Source organism: Macrosteles quadrilineatus, unplaced genomic scaffold (assembly GCF_028750875.1).
Source record: "Macrosteles quadrilineatus isolate MER2022 unplaced genomic scaffold, UCM_ALF_1.0 Scaffold_2__2_contigs__length_208266976, whole genome shotgun sequence".
NCBI lineage: Eukaryota > Metazoa > Arthropoda > Insecta > Hemiptera > Cicadellidae > Macrosteles > Macrosteles quadrilineatus.
Window position 1 is genome coordinate 38,834,656 of NW_026542595.1, and position 16,495 is coordinate 38,851,150.

At 32.7% G+C, this 16,495-nt stretch overlaps 1 protein-coding gene across 5 annotated transcripts in view; it reads right to left on the bottom strand.

The window, feature by feature from the left end:
- LOC128985705 (glutamate receptor ionotropic, kainate 2-like) overlaps positions 1-16,495 on the bottom strand; it is a 79,379-nt gene that overhangs the window by 24,068 nt on the left and 38,816 nt on the right. For all 5 annotated transcript variants that reach the window (XM_054405497.1, XM_054405498.1, XM_054405496.1 and 2 more), the window contains exons 3-6: positions 4,048-4,209; positions 1,433-1,684; positions 421-596; positions 108-161 (exon numbers count right to left, since the gene is read on the bottom strand). In XM_054405497.1, coding sequence (XP_054261472.1) covers positions 108-161; positions 421-596; positions 1,433-1,684; positions 4,048-4,209 — 644 coding nt within the window. The remainder of the gene's footprint in view (positions 1-107; positions 162-420; positions 597-1,432; positions 1,685-4,047; positions 4,210-16,495) is intronic.

Genomic DNA, 16,495 nt, shown 5'->3' on the forward strand with positions numbered 1-16,495 from the left:
ACTGGAAATTCATTTGAGTTCAAACCATTTGCAATTTAAGTATTGTTCAAACTTTGTAGTGGAAATGCAATAACTCAAATCTAATCATAAGTCTTACATTCACTTACAAATGTTGTAAATAAATAGTGATACTTGTAATCGTTCATCTGCAACTGGAGAATCTGAAAACAAATAGAGATTAAAATAAGCTATATTTGAATGTTTTGTTTGGAAAAATTAAGTTCAATAGTTTATTTAATATAAAAACAAAGACCAACTTATTACTACAATATATCTTAAATTATTAAGACACCTAATTTGAAAAAAATTACATATCCTTAAAAAGTGGTCAAATATTACAAATAATTTTTTTTTCTAACATATTCTTTACATAAAAGATTTCAACATTTTTAATCTTAAAGTATGAAGTACTGAGCTTACCCCTCGGAGGAAATGGTGCATGTTTTCTGGCTTGGTGTCCACTATCAGGTTGTGGATTTCCTTTATTTTGATCTCCTTGAGCACAGCTCGATAAGTATCAGGATCTGCTTGTCTCAGGTGAATCTCCACATCTCTCTTGGATGGTGCTCTGACAAGCTCTCGTAGCTTTATAAGCCCTAAACAACAACACGGTTAAATAGGTTAGTGTTAGTTATCAGACTGTTTATCTCTGTGAACATCGATTGTTGATATTCACAGCCAGCACGATAGAGGTGTTTGGCCACAAGGATGATTACGAAATCTCTATATGAGCTAAATATATATCAAAGATATAACAAATAACCCACTTGTAATTTGTTTAATAATTGACCAGGTACAATAATTACACAGAATGGCAATTACCTGGTTATTTGAGTTACTTTACTATCCAATGTATTATGAACACATTGGAACATTCTCCATATGCTTTTCATAAATTTAGTTGATCATTTTTAAAATAGTCGAAATATTTAAAATAAATCATACCTCCACTTCAATCTAAATATCTCTACTATTTTAATGTAATGGGCAAGGTATTCGTTATTTGTGACTCTAACTCCTTTTATGAACATTGAAAAACTGACGTTCTATTTTTTAGCTTAGACATGTTTGGTAAGCCGAAGAAATTGAACAAACACACTTTTCTGATCATTTAGCTGCTAAGATTCTGGAATGTACCTCTCATTTCAGGAGGTATGTCCACATATCAAACAAAGATTTAATGAGTCGTTCTTACTCTCAAAGCAAATGTAAGCACTATTTTATTAAAACTAAAGTCTATACCATTTTTCAAAGGACAGTCCACACCCTGTTCCCGTTACTATTCACGTTGGCCCTCTGTTAAATAGTCTGATGACAATCGGTATCTGGATCCAGCATTGATCCCTCGTGAAAACTTCAGATTTGGAGGTTAATATCTACAACCATTCAACCCCCCGCTGGATTGGTAATCTAATATATTTAGGTACTTAACCATAATCTTGTTCGTAAATAACAGCGACACGTGTCCAGTTGAGGTAGGTCATGACGTCTTGCAGAGCTTTGTTGAGGAGTGGTTGAGAGGGATGTAGGTTGATGGAGAACTCACGATACTCCGCCTCCAGGTCGACCCTGGCCTCCAGGTGTGGGATGTCCAGAGCATCACAGATGGAGTGGATGTGGGCACCCAGCAGAGGATCACTCGGCCCGAACACTGCCTGTACTCCGTACTCCACCTGCTGGCATGCTGATCCATGCATACCATTAGTATACTTAAAAATAGTTGTCTCATAGCTACATGGGAATTGGCAATATCTGGAGTTACAAAGATTTTTATTATATTTATTTTTCCTTGCATAACAAAAACACATTTAACCTATAATCTGCACGTTCCATAATCACTCTATCGCTGTTATTTAACTTAACTAGGAGCTGGAAACTATTCATCGAATAAAACCCTCAGAGAAACAGTACTGTTCCAAAACGTACAAGGGTAAATAAGAAATATTAAGATGTTTAACTAAACGTCAAAAATCCTGTACTTTTGGTTGAATGACGTCAGTCAACAGCTGATTTACAGAACCGCAAATTTTTTTATACCTCTCGAAATATCTCGAAGTCAGAACGGATGAAAAGTTTACGCAATTTAAAATAATAAATGTCATCAGGCTGTCGGATACATTAAATAACAAACCATTTGTCTTTACTTGCACATACTGCGTTATGCCAGTGATGCTTAACCACCTGATGATACAACCACGAGCTTCTCAACGGATCTTTAGCTTGTTTGCTTCATATTTATTACTTGTAAGGTAATGTAACTCATAAATCGTATAATATCTGGTAAGTTATGTAATTTCTGTATATTATTATTACAAATCACTCGATTCATTAAAATATGTTTCGTCTGTTTCATACTGTTTTTACTCTTTCAACCAGTGCCATTTTTAATAAAAGAAACGCTGTAAGGGAAGTTCCGTAAAGCCCCTCAAATACTTTACTCTGTCACCATGGTTCAAGACGTATACCACAAGGATGGCAATACAGCCGAAAATAATATACAACTATAAAGTTTGTAGGAATCATAAAACCGCTGTTTTACCAACCAAATTAAAATTAGGTAATGTCTCCCTCAACATCAGGCCTGACGCCACGTGTGTATGGTGAGTGATGGTTAGAAGTCCATGTTATACAAAGTAAAGGGCTCTTATCACACCTCGTCACTACAAAGTGTCGGTGGCCACAGCGTCTCGCCCTTCACTTTGAGCTACATCAATCGAGGGGAACTAAGTTACTATCAGTAATGTTTCTACTTTCGCAATAGCCTTCGTCCCTTACGCAATTCACTGAAAGGTTTTTCTTCAAAAGGAAACCGATCGATGTAAAGATCATTCAAATAAAATATCAGACATTAAGGTCAATATTGTACAATTTATAGAATCTTTTAAGATAGTCGAATTTCTAAAGTTGAGATATTCGTTTCAGACTGAAGTACTCGACCACATGTCAAAGGTTTTGTTTTATGATTCACATACAATATTTATTCAAAATAGCATATTTTATATCTAACAAAATATTGGCATAAAGAATAATTAAATATCTAGTTCCCTTTAACAAAATAGAAGCCAGTATATGTTGGCCAACACTCTCATTTATTGTATCTGCTAGTCTTAAATTTTAATTGTTTTTCATAACTTTATCTATTCTGATAAACAATCTCGGGAAATATTGTGAGTAAAACCTCGTACGTTGATAAGTAACAGTATAGCTTAAGTATAAATGTGACAGAATATTTTGTCTTCAGCCTTATCCCTTTTTTATTCGGTAAACAGAACTATAATATTATAATGTTTAAGACTAGGAGCTGTTGGAATCGGGTTTTAGGATCAATTTACTAAGGAGCGTTTCTTGCCAAACTCTTGCAGGCTCCCCTATTGTTTCTGTTTTAATATTTAAAAGTTTATAGGATATCGTGGTCAGTCTCATTTCCAAGAGAGATAATCTATGTGTTTTTATGCCCCTCCTTTAATGCAAATTACTGATAGAGAGATTGGAAAAACGGCGCAAGTCAGTGCAAATAACATGGGTTTTGTATTATGTTTAGTTTCTGTTGGTGGGTATGAAATACACGCTTGATATCATATACACGTTGAAAACTATTTATAAGACAGGTTTATACTATTTAATCAAAAGAAGACAATGGATTTTTATCATGCAGCGTTCGTAAATAATCGAACGTATGACCTAAAAAAAATTTAATAGCAGTATCTTCGCATCAACTATCTATAATCTTAGAGGAAAATCAAAACTTCCTCATCGCGATAAAAACAAGATATATGCTTAGTTAGGCTTGCGTCAACATATTAAAAGTAAATATTTTTTGAAACAGTGATCTTAAAGATAATAAAGTGTAAAGACCTTGGATAACAATGCATTTTCAACGAAAAACGTTCATACAAGCATAACAAATTCATGCTAATAAGACAGTATGAAGTTAAAAAAATAAAATATTTAGTGATAAGGAGTATTTAAATGGTGTTTAATCCTGGCCTCAGGGTTTACTACTAGTACCAGTGTTGTTTTTTTTATCGCTACCATAAGAACTCTTACCTTTCTTAGAGGCGTGGAAGCTATCATCCTTCGGCACGTACTGAATGTCATACACCAACGTGGTGTCAGGCAGAAGGTGTTTGTCCTTGTTTATTTTGTACACAGCGTATTTGAATGCCAACTCTGTACTGCTGTCCTTCTGATCCTGTGTGAATATAGCCCCTGGAAAAATAAAAGAACAAAGCTATGAGTGTGGTATATAATGTTACTATATTATACTGAATTTAACTTCCTCCAAATTAAGCCTTTTTTTTCAAAAGTCTGTCATAAGAAGTTATTACAATATTTTCACGTAAAACCCTTTAAAATTGGCATCGCCTGGTTTGCCAAGTACGATAAAAGCATCTAGTATCCGTTTTCAACATGGAATCTTGATAAGATTATGCAATACACAGTGTTTTTACCATCATTGAACTACTTAAAACACTTTAAGTCTTATTAAATAACATGATACGACAGTAGAAATATTTAGAGGACCAGCGCTATAAAATATCTTACTGATTGAGTCATAGTACTAGATTTGGTACATTTTTTATCTCTATTTTTATCATTACAACGTATCGTGCAGCAACCTACAGCAAAAAAAGTCATCGTTTATAATTTAATACCTAAACTTTACATCTATATTTATTATATGCTATCATTAATATTACATAAACGAGTATTGTAGATTATATTTGTTTATTGCAGGAGAAAGGAGAAGCGAACAAATTGTAATGTAAGGCAGGTGAACTATCGCTTGTCAATCGCCTGCCTAGGCATCTTGATCACAATAAGGGACGTGCCCAAGAGCAGACTAGGGCTCATGGTGACGTCATGAGATTGAGATCGATCTCATCTCGGCAAACTAGGGTTCACTAAGGGCTTACTCTAAAGTCTACAAAAATGCATACACATATTGGATCAATGTACTGAATAGGGAAAGTAGTGCTGAATGAGATTCAATCACGACGCCAGTATACCGGGCACCAATACACGTACCATGCATGTAAAGGGATCTATTTAATTGAATTGTACTAAAGTACAAAAATATTCTATTATAATGTACTTAACATTACATATGATATGAAGACTCGTTTTTATATAGAAGAGTGTAAGGTTTAGTATCTTTAAAAATCAAATCGCCGTAGTTCATGTGAGCCACCATTCTACTGATGTAAATGACTTAATTCTGTAAAAAACTTTTTACGAAGTCAAACTGATGGAACGATTTATTTTGAGCTAGGCCTACAGCAACTGTTAAAGCCCATCAACTATATCAGCAATAGATAAGTAAGTAGATAATAAAATGTTTAGATGCTTTACAGCTGGCCTATAAAGTGGGATGTCTACTTTAGCACTCAATAGTCAATATCCATTATTAATGTTTCAGAATAGGTATATATATTAATCTAAAGAAAATAATATAACAATAAAAAAATAATAATAATCGTTTTAAGGACTTACAGTTTTTCGACCCGTTAAACAACTTCGGGCTATTAAATCCATAGTATCGCCATTTTTTGAAAGTACAAAGAAACAATATCACGTTATGTCAAATATAACTAAAATATAATGCTGTAATATTAATTTGGTAGAGAAGTTTGAACGCTCAATACAATTCTAAATATTTGTGATAGCTTATAATATTTAGTTGCCTTGATACTTTCAGAATGCTTATCTTTAGCTATTTTATTGAGCTAAGACGTACAAAGCTACATAATGTAATGAAAACACTTATTTTTAGACAAATATAGATGAAATGAGTAGTATGTATAGCTGGTCTAAAGCTCCAAGCAGTGCAGTCTAGAGATGATGGGTATGAGCCGTGTCTTCTGCCGTCATTAAGGCCATTGTTAAAGGTTACTTGAGCTTTATAGCCTCCAATGGCAAAGGCTCAGGGTACTTATCACAGCGATGCTTGTCCCAACATGAAATATTCACGATTCTTTCAAACTTCTAAAAATGTAAGTCAATTCAAACGGTATAATTGCTAAAATATTTGTTATATTCCCCCTTAGTTCCTTATATTAATTTTATATTATTACATATGGATTATATCACTGTCAGTATTCTTTGGTACCAATGTATAAATATTATATTTATAAAATTCGTGATACTTAAAAAATTATGTTCGGTTAATTTCTGATTTATTGGACAAGGTAAGAATAAAGAGGTAAGATAAGATTTAAACTGAAGGGTATTTTAATTTATAAAATATATTATTTATCAGCATATTACATCATGATAATGTTTATATTATATCATGAAATGTGAAATCAAAATAGCAATTCTTAAGAAAAAACAATCAATATTATAAATGTCTCTAATTTATGAAATTTATTGTAATGATTGTAATATGAAGTATGTCGGCCAAACAAAACGAAAAATCTGAACTTTATTTAAGGAACACCAAGCCCATGCGAAATACTGAAGACCTGAAAATTTAGCCCTTGCTAGCCAAAATATTAATAGAGAACATATTTTCAATTTGGAAAGCCTTAAAATTTAAAATTAATCGTGAAATCTCTACATTTTAAGGCCTGGGAATCTTATTTTATAGAAAGGAAAAAAAAACTGACCAAAATTATTTGCTAAATAATGAAGACGGCCGAATTATGGACTTTGAATTACTAAAACTAATTACATCAAGAACGTTATTATAATATATGAAAAACTCAAAAGATTACTTTTTAAAGATGTTTTTAAATATTTTTCCAATATCCTTTATATCATCTGTTTCAACCTTATTACAAAATTAATTTATTATTAAGTAAATATATACTTTACTATTAATTTTTACCACAGCCTGAAAATGAAAACGTATTTTTCGAAAGCGTTTGTAGAATTAGCATTACATTACGTAAGATAAGTGTAAATAAATCTTACGTTAAAGGTGTTTTGTTTTGACAGCACATTTCACCTTCAGTCCTTGACACAAAGGGCACGTCGTTGTAATTAAAAGCTAGTTTGATCCACGCTTTTGTCTTTAGACCGCTCATCACAGATGATAATGAGGTTACCTCTAACATCAAGCTAGCAAGATAATGTATGTAGCAAAATACTTCAATCTAAGGTGTAAACAAGAATATTGTAGGCTGGATAAAGTGGCTCACCAACGGTAGACCACTCAATTAATTTCAAACGAAATTTAAAATGGAATGTTTGCTATTACATATTTTTATTAATAAATCAAAACACATTTAACTGTAGCTTTACAGTTTTAGAACTGTAAAGCTAAAGTTCGAAGAATTCACAATTTTAAATGTTATCATGTTAGGTAAAAAAGATTTTATCAGCTTCTTTGTTTTAGATGTATCTGTCTTTATTAAATTATATTTTACCTCGGATGACTAATAATGATCATTATTAAAATTGCATGAATCTAACCTAAAAACGGTTTAAGTTTTCAAATGAAAACGGCAAAATCTAGGTAGTATATGTTTTTGTCACATAAAAAAGCTGAATTGTTTTGAAAAGGGCCTTATCTTCTTTTGTTTCCTAAACCAGCCTTTGTGATTCTTTGTTCAATCGACTGTTCCGATCACCCTCATCCACTTGAATCTTTATCCTCTTCCTTGTATTTCCATCATCAGTCTATAAACTCTGCAAGTGATGCCAGTCGTCTCCGACTGAAGTATACATGAGTCGCACTTGGTCATAAATCCATCCATATTATAATTGAAAGTGTATTTTATTTATATTATATTTTATAAACAGATTTTTCATGTTACAATAACCTGTAAATTGTCAAGTAATAGTAATGAAGATAATCACTTTGATTCCAAATCCTGCAATTTAATAAATAGAAGAAAATTACCTGAAAAAATTGCTATCGTTGTTTTATGAACTAAAGTTATTTAAAAAAAAATAATTTCCGTGTTCATCTAATGCTTCTTGAGAGTATTTCCATAAACATAAAAATACCAATACGTTTAATGCTTTGTATAGATGGCAGTGGTATTAATCGAAATGAAATGAAATGAAAATCGTTTAAGTTAGGACCACATGGCCCTTTCTTAACCCACTCTTGACCCGCATACATATAAATATAAATTGCTATTTATACAGGGTGAATAAAAAGTCAAGACCCCCCCATCTAATATTTTTCCAAGTAAATATACAGAGATATCCTTTTGGGGGTCGTGCAATCTTAGCAGGAAGTTTCATTTTATGATTTTGAAATTTTTGAGTCTCCCCCCAAAAGGGGGGATTTGGGGGGTAACACAAATATTTTAAATGTAAACCCCCTTCAAGTGACACCTCATTTTAAAGTGTTTACCAAAACTTAAAGAATGGTGAAAACCAGAGTTCGCTATCTCTTCTCTATCCAAAATGGTAGCCCGTCAAATGTTGTGGAAAATCAATGGTAAAATTGGTTCGTAATTGTAATATTGGCTACCATTTTGGATAGAGAAGAGATAGCGAACTCTGGTTTTCACCATTCTTTAAGTTTTTGTAAACACTTCAAAATGAGGTGTCACTAAAGGGGGGTTTACGTTTAAAATTTTTGAGTGTCCCCCCAAAAGGGAGGATTGGGTGGGCAACTAAAAACTTTTTAATGTAAAACCCTATCAAGTGACACCTCATTTTGAAGTGTTTACAAAACCTTAAAGAATGGTGAAAACCAGAGTTCGCTATCTCTTCTCTATCCAAAATGGTAGCCAATATTACAATTACGAACCAATTTTACCATTGATTTTCCACAACATTTGACGGGCTACCATTTTGGATAGAGAAGAGATAGCGAACTCTGGTTTTCACCATTCTTTAAGTTTTTGTAAACACTTTAAAATGAGGTGTCACTTGAAGGGGGTTTACATTTAAAATATTTGTGTTACCCCCCAAATCCCCCCTTTTGGGGGGAGACTCAAAAATTTCAAAATCATAAAATGAAACTTCCTGCTAAGATTGCACGACCCCCAAAAGGATATCTCTGTATATTTACTTGGAAAAATATTAGATGGGGGGGTCTTGACTTTTTATTCACCCTGTATAAATAGCAATTTATATTTATATGTATGCGGGTCAAGAGTGGGTTAAGAAAGGGCCATGTGGTCCTAACTTAAACGATTTTCATTTCATTTCATTTCGATTAATACCACTGCCATCTATACAAAGCATTAAACGTATTGGTATTTTTATGTTTATGGAAATACTCTCAAGAAGCATTAGATGAACACGGAAATTATTTTTTTTTAAATAACTTTAGTTCATAAAACAACGATAGCAATTTTTTCAGGTAATTTTCTTCTATTTATTAAATTGCAGGATTTGGAATCAAAGTGATTATCTTCATTACTATTACTTGACAATTTACAGGTTATTGTAACATGAAAAATCTGTTTATAAAATATAATATAAATAAAATACACTTTCAATTATAATATGGATGGATTTATGACCAAGTGCGACTCATGTATACTTCAGTCGGAGACGACTGGCATCACTTGCAGAGTTTATAGACTGATGATGGAAATACAAGGAAGAGGATAAAGATTCAAGTGGATGAGGGTGATCGGAACAGTCGATTGAACAAAGAATCACAAAGGCTGGTTTAGGAAACAAAAGAAGATAAGGCCCTTTTCAAAACAATTCAGCTTTTTTATGTGACAAAAACATATACTACCTAGATTTTGCCGTTTTCATTTGAAAACTTAAACCGTTTTTAGGTTAGATTCATGCAATTTTAATAATGATCATTATTAGTCATCCGAGGTAAAATATAATTTAATAAAGACAGATACATCTAAAACAAAGAAGCTGATAAAAACACTTCAAAATGAGGTGTCACTTGATAGGGTTTTACATTAAAAAGTTTTTAGTTGCCCACCCAATCCTCCCTTTTGGGGGGACACTCAAAAATTTTAAACGTAAACCCCCCTTTAGTGACACCTCATTTTGAAGTGTTTACAAAAACTTAAAGAATGGTGAAAACCAGAGTTCGCTATCTCTTCTCTATCCAAAATGGTAACCAATATTACAATTACGAACCAATTTTACCATTGATTTTCCACAACATTTGACGGGCTACCATTTTGGATAGAGAAGAGATAGCGAACTCTGGTTTTCACCATTCTTTAAGTTTTTGTAAACACTTTAAAATGAGGTGTCACTTGAAGGGGGTTTACATTTAAAATATTTGAGTTACCCCCCAAATCCCCCCTTTTGGGGGGACACTCAAAAATTTCCAAATCATAAAAAGAAACTTCCTGCTAAGATTGCACGACCCCCAAAAGGATATCTCTGTATATTTACTTGGAAAAATATTAGATAGGGGGGTCTTGACTTTTTATTCACCCTGTATGCATTCAAATGTGCTATGTTTGAAACATCTTAACATATTAGTACGAATTGTTAAACAATTTGAGAGTTTAATATACATATGTATACTTACTAAAATAATGAAACTGTTATGACAATAAAACATATTTTATTGGACTAGTCTTTCTGTGTGATTAAAACAAAAACATTATAATACAACAAAGACATTTTATGACAAAAAATACGATATTTTTATTTAACAAACTAGCCTTTTTTATTCTTTGCCAATGTACAACCTTAAAATACAAACTGATGTGTGTGTTGAGAAAGAACGAAGGGTAGAACTTTTGAGGTACGCCATTAGGATTCATAAATAGCATTTTCTTTTAAACTGTTATTTTAAAGATAATAGTTTTTTCCTCAATTATGAAATTGTCTGACGGTGGATTTAGGTAAACAAGATTGTTATTCACCCAAGCGCTCTGGAAGGATTCCAAAGCCGGCTTTTTGTGATTTAACTCATGTCGAGTGCCAAGGTTACCTTTCAAATATCACTTCATCACAAACGGAGCATTGTTTAGTGCTTAGGCCCCCTTCAATTAAATATCAGACAAAAACAATGGAAAACATTAAGTTTCTTTAGAACCTTTGTATCAAGACTCCATTTCACCTCTACAGTAACCATGTTACGCTGTCGACCTTTGACCTTCGCTTTAGGCGTCAAAGGGTTTATGTGATGATAATTAACTGCAAATTCATCTTTTTTTGCTAGATTTATAGTATATCTGACTTAATATGCGTAAACAAAATGATTTTCAAAAACTGTTGTAATCCAATTCGTTTTATGGTATACGAATCCAGTATAGCTAAAATTTGACTTGAATTAAAATGTACCTAGAATATATGAAGACCAATGCTTTTCAAAAATCAGATAAAGGAATTTCTTAGTTCATATAAGAGCCAGTCAGTGAAGTGTGGTAAATTTAATATTTAACATTTATATTGTAATCTTCTCTTTTAGTAAAGAAAATTTACTTTAAAAAAAATTCAAAGCTGTATGTTAACAGATTTTAGTTTTTAAGGTATTTTGGGTCGTACAACCATGAAATTACGAAATTCAATCTAGGTTTGCCACATACATTTTATACTGAAAAATAAAAATAATATAAGAGAGTATTAATTATGGAAGGACCTTTTTACACTAAATTTATGCCTTGTGATACTGTAGATCTAAGAACTATAATTGATTAGTTATTGATTGTTATGATTTTAACTGGAGAATTTTTGTCCTCACAGTTGTATGCTATAGTATAAATATTATTATTTTGACTGTACATTTTTTTTTGGGGGGGGGGGGATGGGGCTATTGAGTTTTCTTGTTTCAAGAAACGCAGGAGGCAGTTTGCCTTCACGTTCTTATAATAAGTTTTAGATTTTTAAGTGGAATAATAATGACAATAGCATAACGTGATATTCTGAATATAAGGTAGAGCCAAGCACCATCGAGCCTTTATCATTCACAAATAATTATCCTACCTTCCATTATCGCCATACTAATATATTCCCTTATACATGACCGAACATAGAGTCTTGTCATTGTTCTACCTGCAACATTTAATGCTCGTACCTTATATCACAGCCCCGTCTGTATGGCCGATAGGTATAGGGCCAGAGGCTGACAGTGGGCTATCGCTGTTCATACCAATCGATGGCGTGTTGTTCCTCGAAGCCCACCAAATGTCACGAGCCGGTTATCCTATTACCGCCCCTTGTAGCTTTAACCCCGACATCTGAGGTTATCTTACCACAACTATATACCACAAGCCCGATAAAAAAACACTATCAATATTAGATATCATAAAAAGTATTCAAAATAATATTGTCTTTTTAGGGCTAGAGTTTTACTTGAAGTCCTGTTATCCTCCTTTGGATTTAATGTAAGCAAATATTAAAGAGATTAGGTTGACTATGTTGTCATAAAGATTCAAAGAAAAAATTACTGCATATATCAAACATAAAATAGTGGTTGTAGGTCACTGCTGTCTTTTGATACCATCTATAAAAGTATAAATAAAATGCCCAATAAAATGTCTCATTTGAGAAAGAAACTATAAATCAGTGTGGAGTAGAGGGGCGACCGTGATATCACAGTTTATCAGCAGTAATATATAGCTACAACGTCATGGCGGTTTCAGGCCACACATCCCTCCACACCACACCAACGTTATCTTCCTCGTATCCGATTCAGAACTGATGTAAGTGTTACTACTTTTTGCCCTTTTAAAATCTGTTTACCCGCAGTAAAACTAGCCAATAAACTTGTAAAAGCTTACTATAAATTTATTTTCTAAATGTTAAATTTAAGTATGGTTTATCCGCCGCTCGACAAAATGTGTTTGAATAAACTCTAATGCTAAAAACCAAACAGGTTACCTTTGAAAAATGATTGAATACAATTTATTTTCTAAAATACAATTGTTTTGTAACCGTAAAACAATAAACGATAACCGTAAAAAATTATCCACTAATAACTTGAATGAATCTAGGTAACAGTAGACTGCAATCTTGGTTTTTGCAATTGGTTGTTCATAAAAAATTTCTGTAAATGACACTTTTTCACATTTGAATTTGTTAAAACATTACATGCCTACTTGTTTGTAAAAAACATTCAACGGGGGTTTTCGCAGCATTAATTAACAATCGGGTATGTAATAGTTTTAAAACACAGTTTTTTGTTAACTATTATAGTTTAAAAACGTATACAGCTTTGTATAAATAACGAATAAATGAAGAAATTGAATAAACATTTCTTATAAACAATCCAATACTTTAATAAAAGTGTATACATAATGCATTAGACTCAGTAGCCTAACAAAAATGTAGAAATCTTATCATACTTGCTAAACTTATTGTATAAGCTTAATCTAGGCTATATATTGCATACATATTTTATTTGATCAAATTTGTATGGCTTAGAGTGAAGTAACATTTTGATGCGATTTAGTTAGACGGTGGAAGGAGGATGGAGAGATATCAGAGGATTTTTAAGTTTGAGAGGTCTGGAGAAGACGCGAAATGTCTGGGTTTGGCGCCACATGCTTGGCTCTGTGACAAAACCTTGCTATCCTCTATCAGTTTATACATAAACAATATCTCCACCTGTGCTCTTTATACTAAAATTACTTGTGGGTCTTATCTGCCGGAGTGTTTTAGTTAAAACCATTTAAGTTGTGGAATAATAATTTGAAAATGCATTAGGTATTTTAAACAACATTCGATAAGAATGAAATACACGTCAAAAGAGTGAACATTTTATTGCTTAGAAAAACCATAAAACATTGCTTTACAGTGATTAATACGTTCAGTAATCAATCTATCTATCAATTCCCCACATCAAAACACATTATTTTATGCGATATTCACAAAACGTTATTACCTGTTTTGTATTCAATAATTATTGTACGCTATGACTAACACGTTATTTATCTTACAACAAAATGTAATTTTTCCCATGTGTTTACAAACATTTAATTAGTGTTGATTGGCAACTTTGGGAATTGTGGTAAGGTCAATAAAAAAGAAAAATAACTTTTCATTCGTTAAAACTTATAGAAGAGTCATACCCACTTGTTTACTCAAACGTAATACTTCCACAGTATAAACTGCCATTATTCTTCACATAATATGCTACTGACTCCAATAAAGCCCGGAGCTATATCCCGGGTCATTAACAGCTTTTAACGCTCGGTTCTGGGCTGTGACGCGGTGTTATCTGCTATGGCAACTAACTGGTCATGCAATGGCTGCCCGCCATTGAGTCGGCCTTATTTTATGATTTAAAAAATATAGTATGTGATCTTCAATCTTTTTATCATAAATGAAATTTATTTGTATCCTAATTCAGAATCTTATAATCTCTGGTCTAAGATTTGTTTATGTATTAGAACCGTTAACTACTTTTTTATATATAAATGGCATTTTATTGACTATCAGCAGCATTTTTTTTCTTCAGTACCCTTAAAAGTGGGAGTAAAGTTATAGCTCTATCTAGTTTGGGGTTGGCTGACCAGGATTTGCTTTTTAAATAATGTAATATATAAGACTTACCGTCTTGAAGCGATCCAGTTTTTGTACTCAGTGTACAGCTGTTTCGGCTTCATAAAGCCATCTTCAGCACACTCAGGAACTAGTCCTGTCACAAAATTATTTTGAGTTTTAAAAGCCATACTATAACCAGAGAGAAGGGTTGGCCATGGGATTTCCACCGTCATCTATCTTGGAAGAGGTTTTCTTGAATAACATCGAACAAAATCGCATACTTAAAAACAATAAGTACCATGATAAAATCATTTACTGGAAAAGATATGTGGATGACATCCTGTTTTTGTACAAGGGAAACACCAGGCAGATAAACATACTCAGAAACTACATAAACAGCCTACATCCCAAGTTAAAGTTTACTCAAGAAATAGAGCAGGAATAACAAATAAATTATCTAGATATAACCATCATGAAGCATAACCAGCACCACAAATTTAACATTTACAAGAAACCAATTCACACCGATCAAGTTATTCATGCTGACTCAAACCACCCACATTCCCACAAAACTGCAACATTTAGATTCATGCTAAACCGCATCTTTAAAGAACCACTGTCCAAAGAAGACAAGGATAAAGAGCTCACAACAATTAAGTATATTGCTCAGCAAAATGGCTATAAATCCTCACTTATAGACAGAATATATAGCAATATTCAGTAAAAGCCCCCTAAAGAGATATAGAGCAAGAGATTTGTTACAGTAGAGTATAGTAAGACTGCCGAACAACTAGCTAACCAAGCTTACAAGAATACTCCTGTAACAGTTGCCTTTAGAACAAATAACAATTTATCTAAAGTGCTAAAGCCTCTAGAAGAAAAAAATCCCAGACATAGAAAAACAAGGAGTTTATAAGATAAGATGTGGCAGTTGTGATTCCTTCTATATAGGCCAAACAGGGCGTAAATTCAAGTTAAGGTACAAGGAGCACATAAAAGCAATTGGTTCCAAGCCCAGCCTTCAAAGATCCAACTTTGCAGCACACATCAGGGATTCAATGCATGATTATAAACCAGTTGAAGATTGTTTAGAGGTTCTGGACACATGCAACAAAATAGGCTTGACAGGTTAGAGGAAGTGGAAATATATCGCGCTCACAAATATGACAACCAAAACCTCATCAATGTCCAATCCAATTTTACAGCTAATGTATATATACAAAAATAGACAGAACGGACGAAGACACACAAAAATTATCATGACGGCATTGATGCTCCAGCAACTAGAAAAAATCGAAATTGCTTGTCGTCTGTTGTCTGTCAGTTGAGCACATATAAAAAGTGAGGTTATGTCGCGACATACAAGTAGGGTAGGCCTACCAAAGTTTATGTTTTCATCTCTTGTGTTGTGTAAAATGTTTTGTAAAAAGTTGACATAAACCAGAATGTTCGCATATATATAATGAATTGACCTCTAGAAGAATGTGCTGAAGATGGCTTTATGAAGCCGAAACAGCTTTAAACTGAGTACAAAAACTGGATTGCTTCAAGACGGTGAGTCTTATCTACAACTTTATCTAGTTATTACTTGTATTTAATTGTAAGTTTGTCACCAGCCTGTAAGTAATTTTTAGGATTGAGCTAGATGATAAAGCTCAAGTTACTTTGCAGCCAAACAGAAACATGACAAAATAATCAATAAGCAAAATAAATATCACAATTAACTTAAATAAATAACAATTATAGCATTGTTTATATGATAGCTGTAACTCTAACCAATAAATAAAATACTAGGTAAGTAAGTTTATATCGGAAAAAGGCTATTACATTATGAAATATAATTGAACTTTCCGGTGTAATTTTATGAATATGATAAAAATAAAACTAGGTTTTTTTATTCTTGCAAGCTAATTTCACTAGTTTTCTATTTATTTGTTGACAGCCAATTGAAATACACTGTAGGCCTATATATATTAGTTATTAATTAAAAAGATGCTTACGATTGCTACAATTACGTCACCACTGGTATCTTGGAAGTTAAAAATCTTCATGGTGTTCTTAAATCAAATATAAAATATTATTGGCAACCATTTTGTTCAATTTATTTAATTTAAAATGTACAAAGATCATCAAAGTACGCCATTTTGGCTATAATCTAAACAAGCAT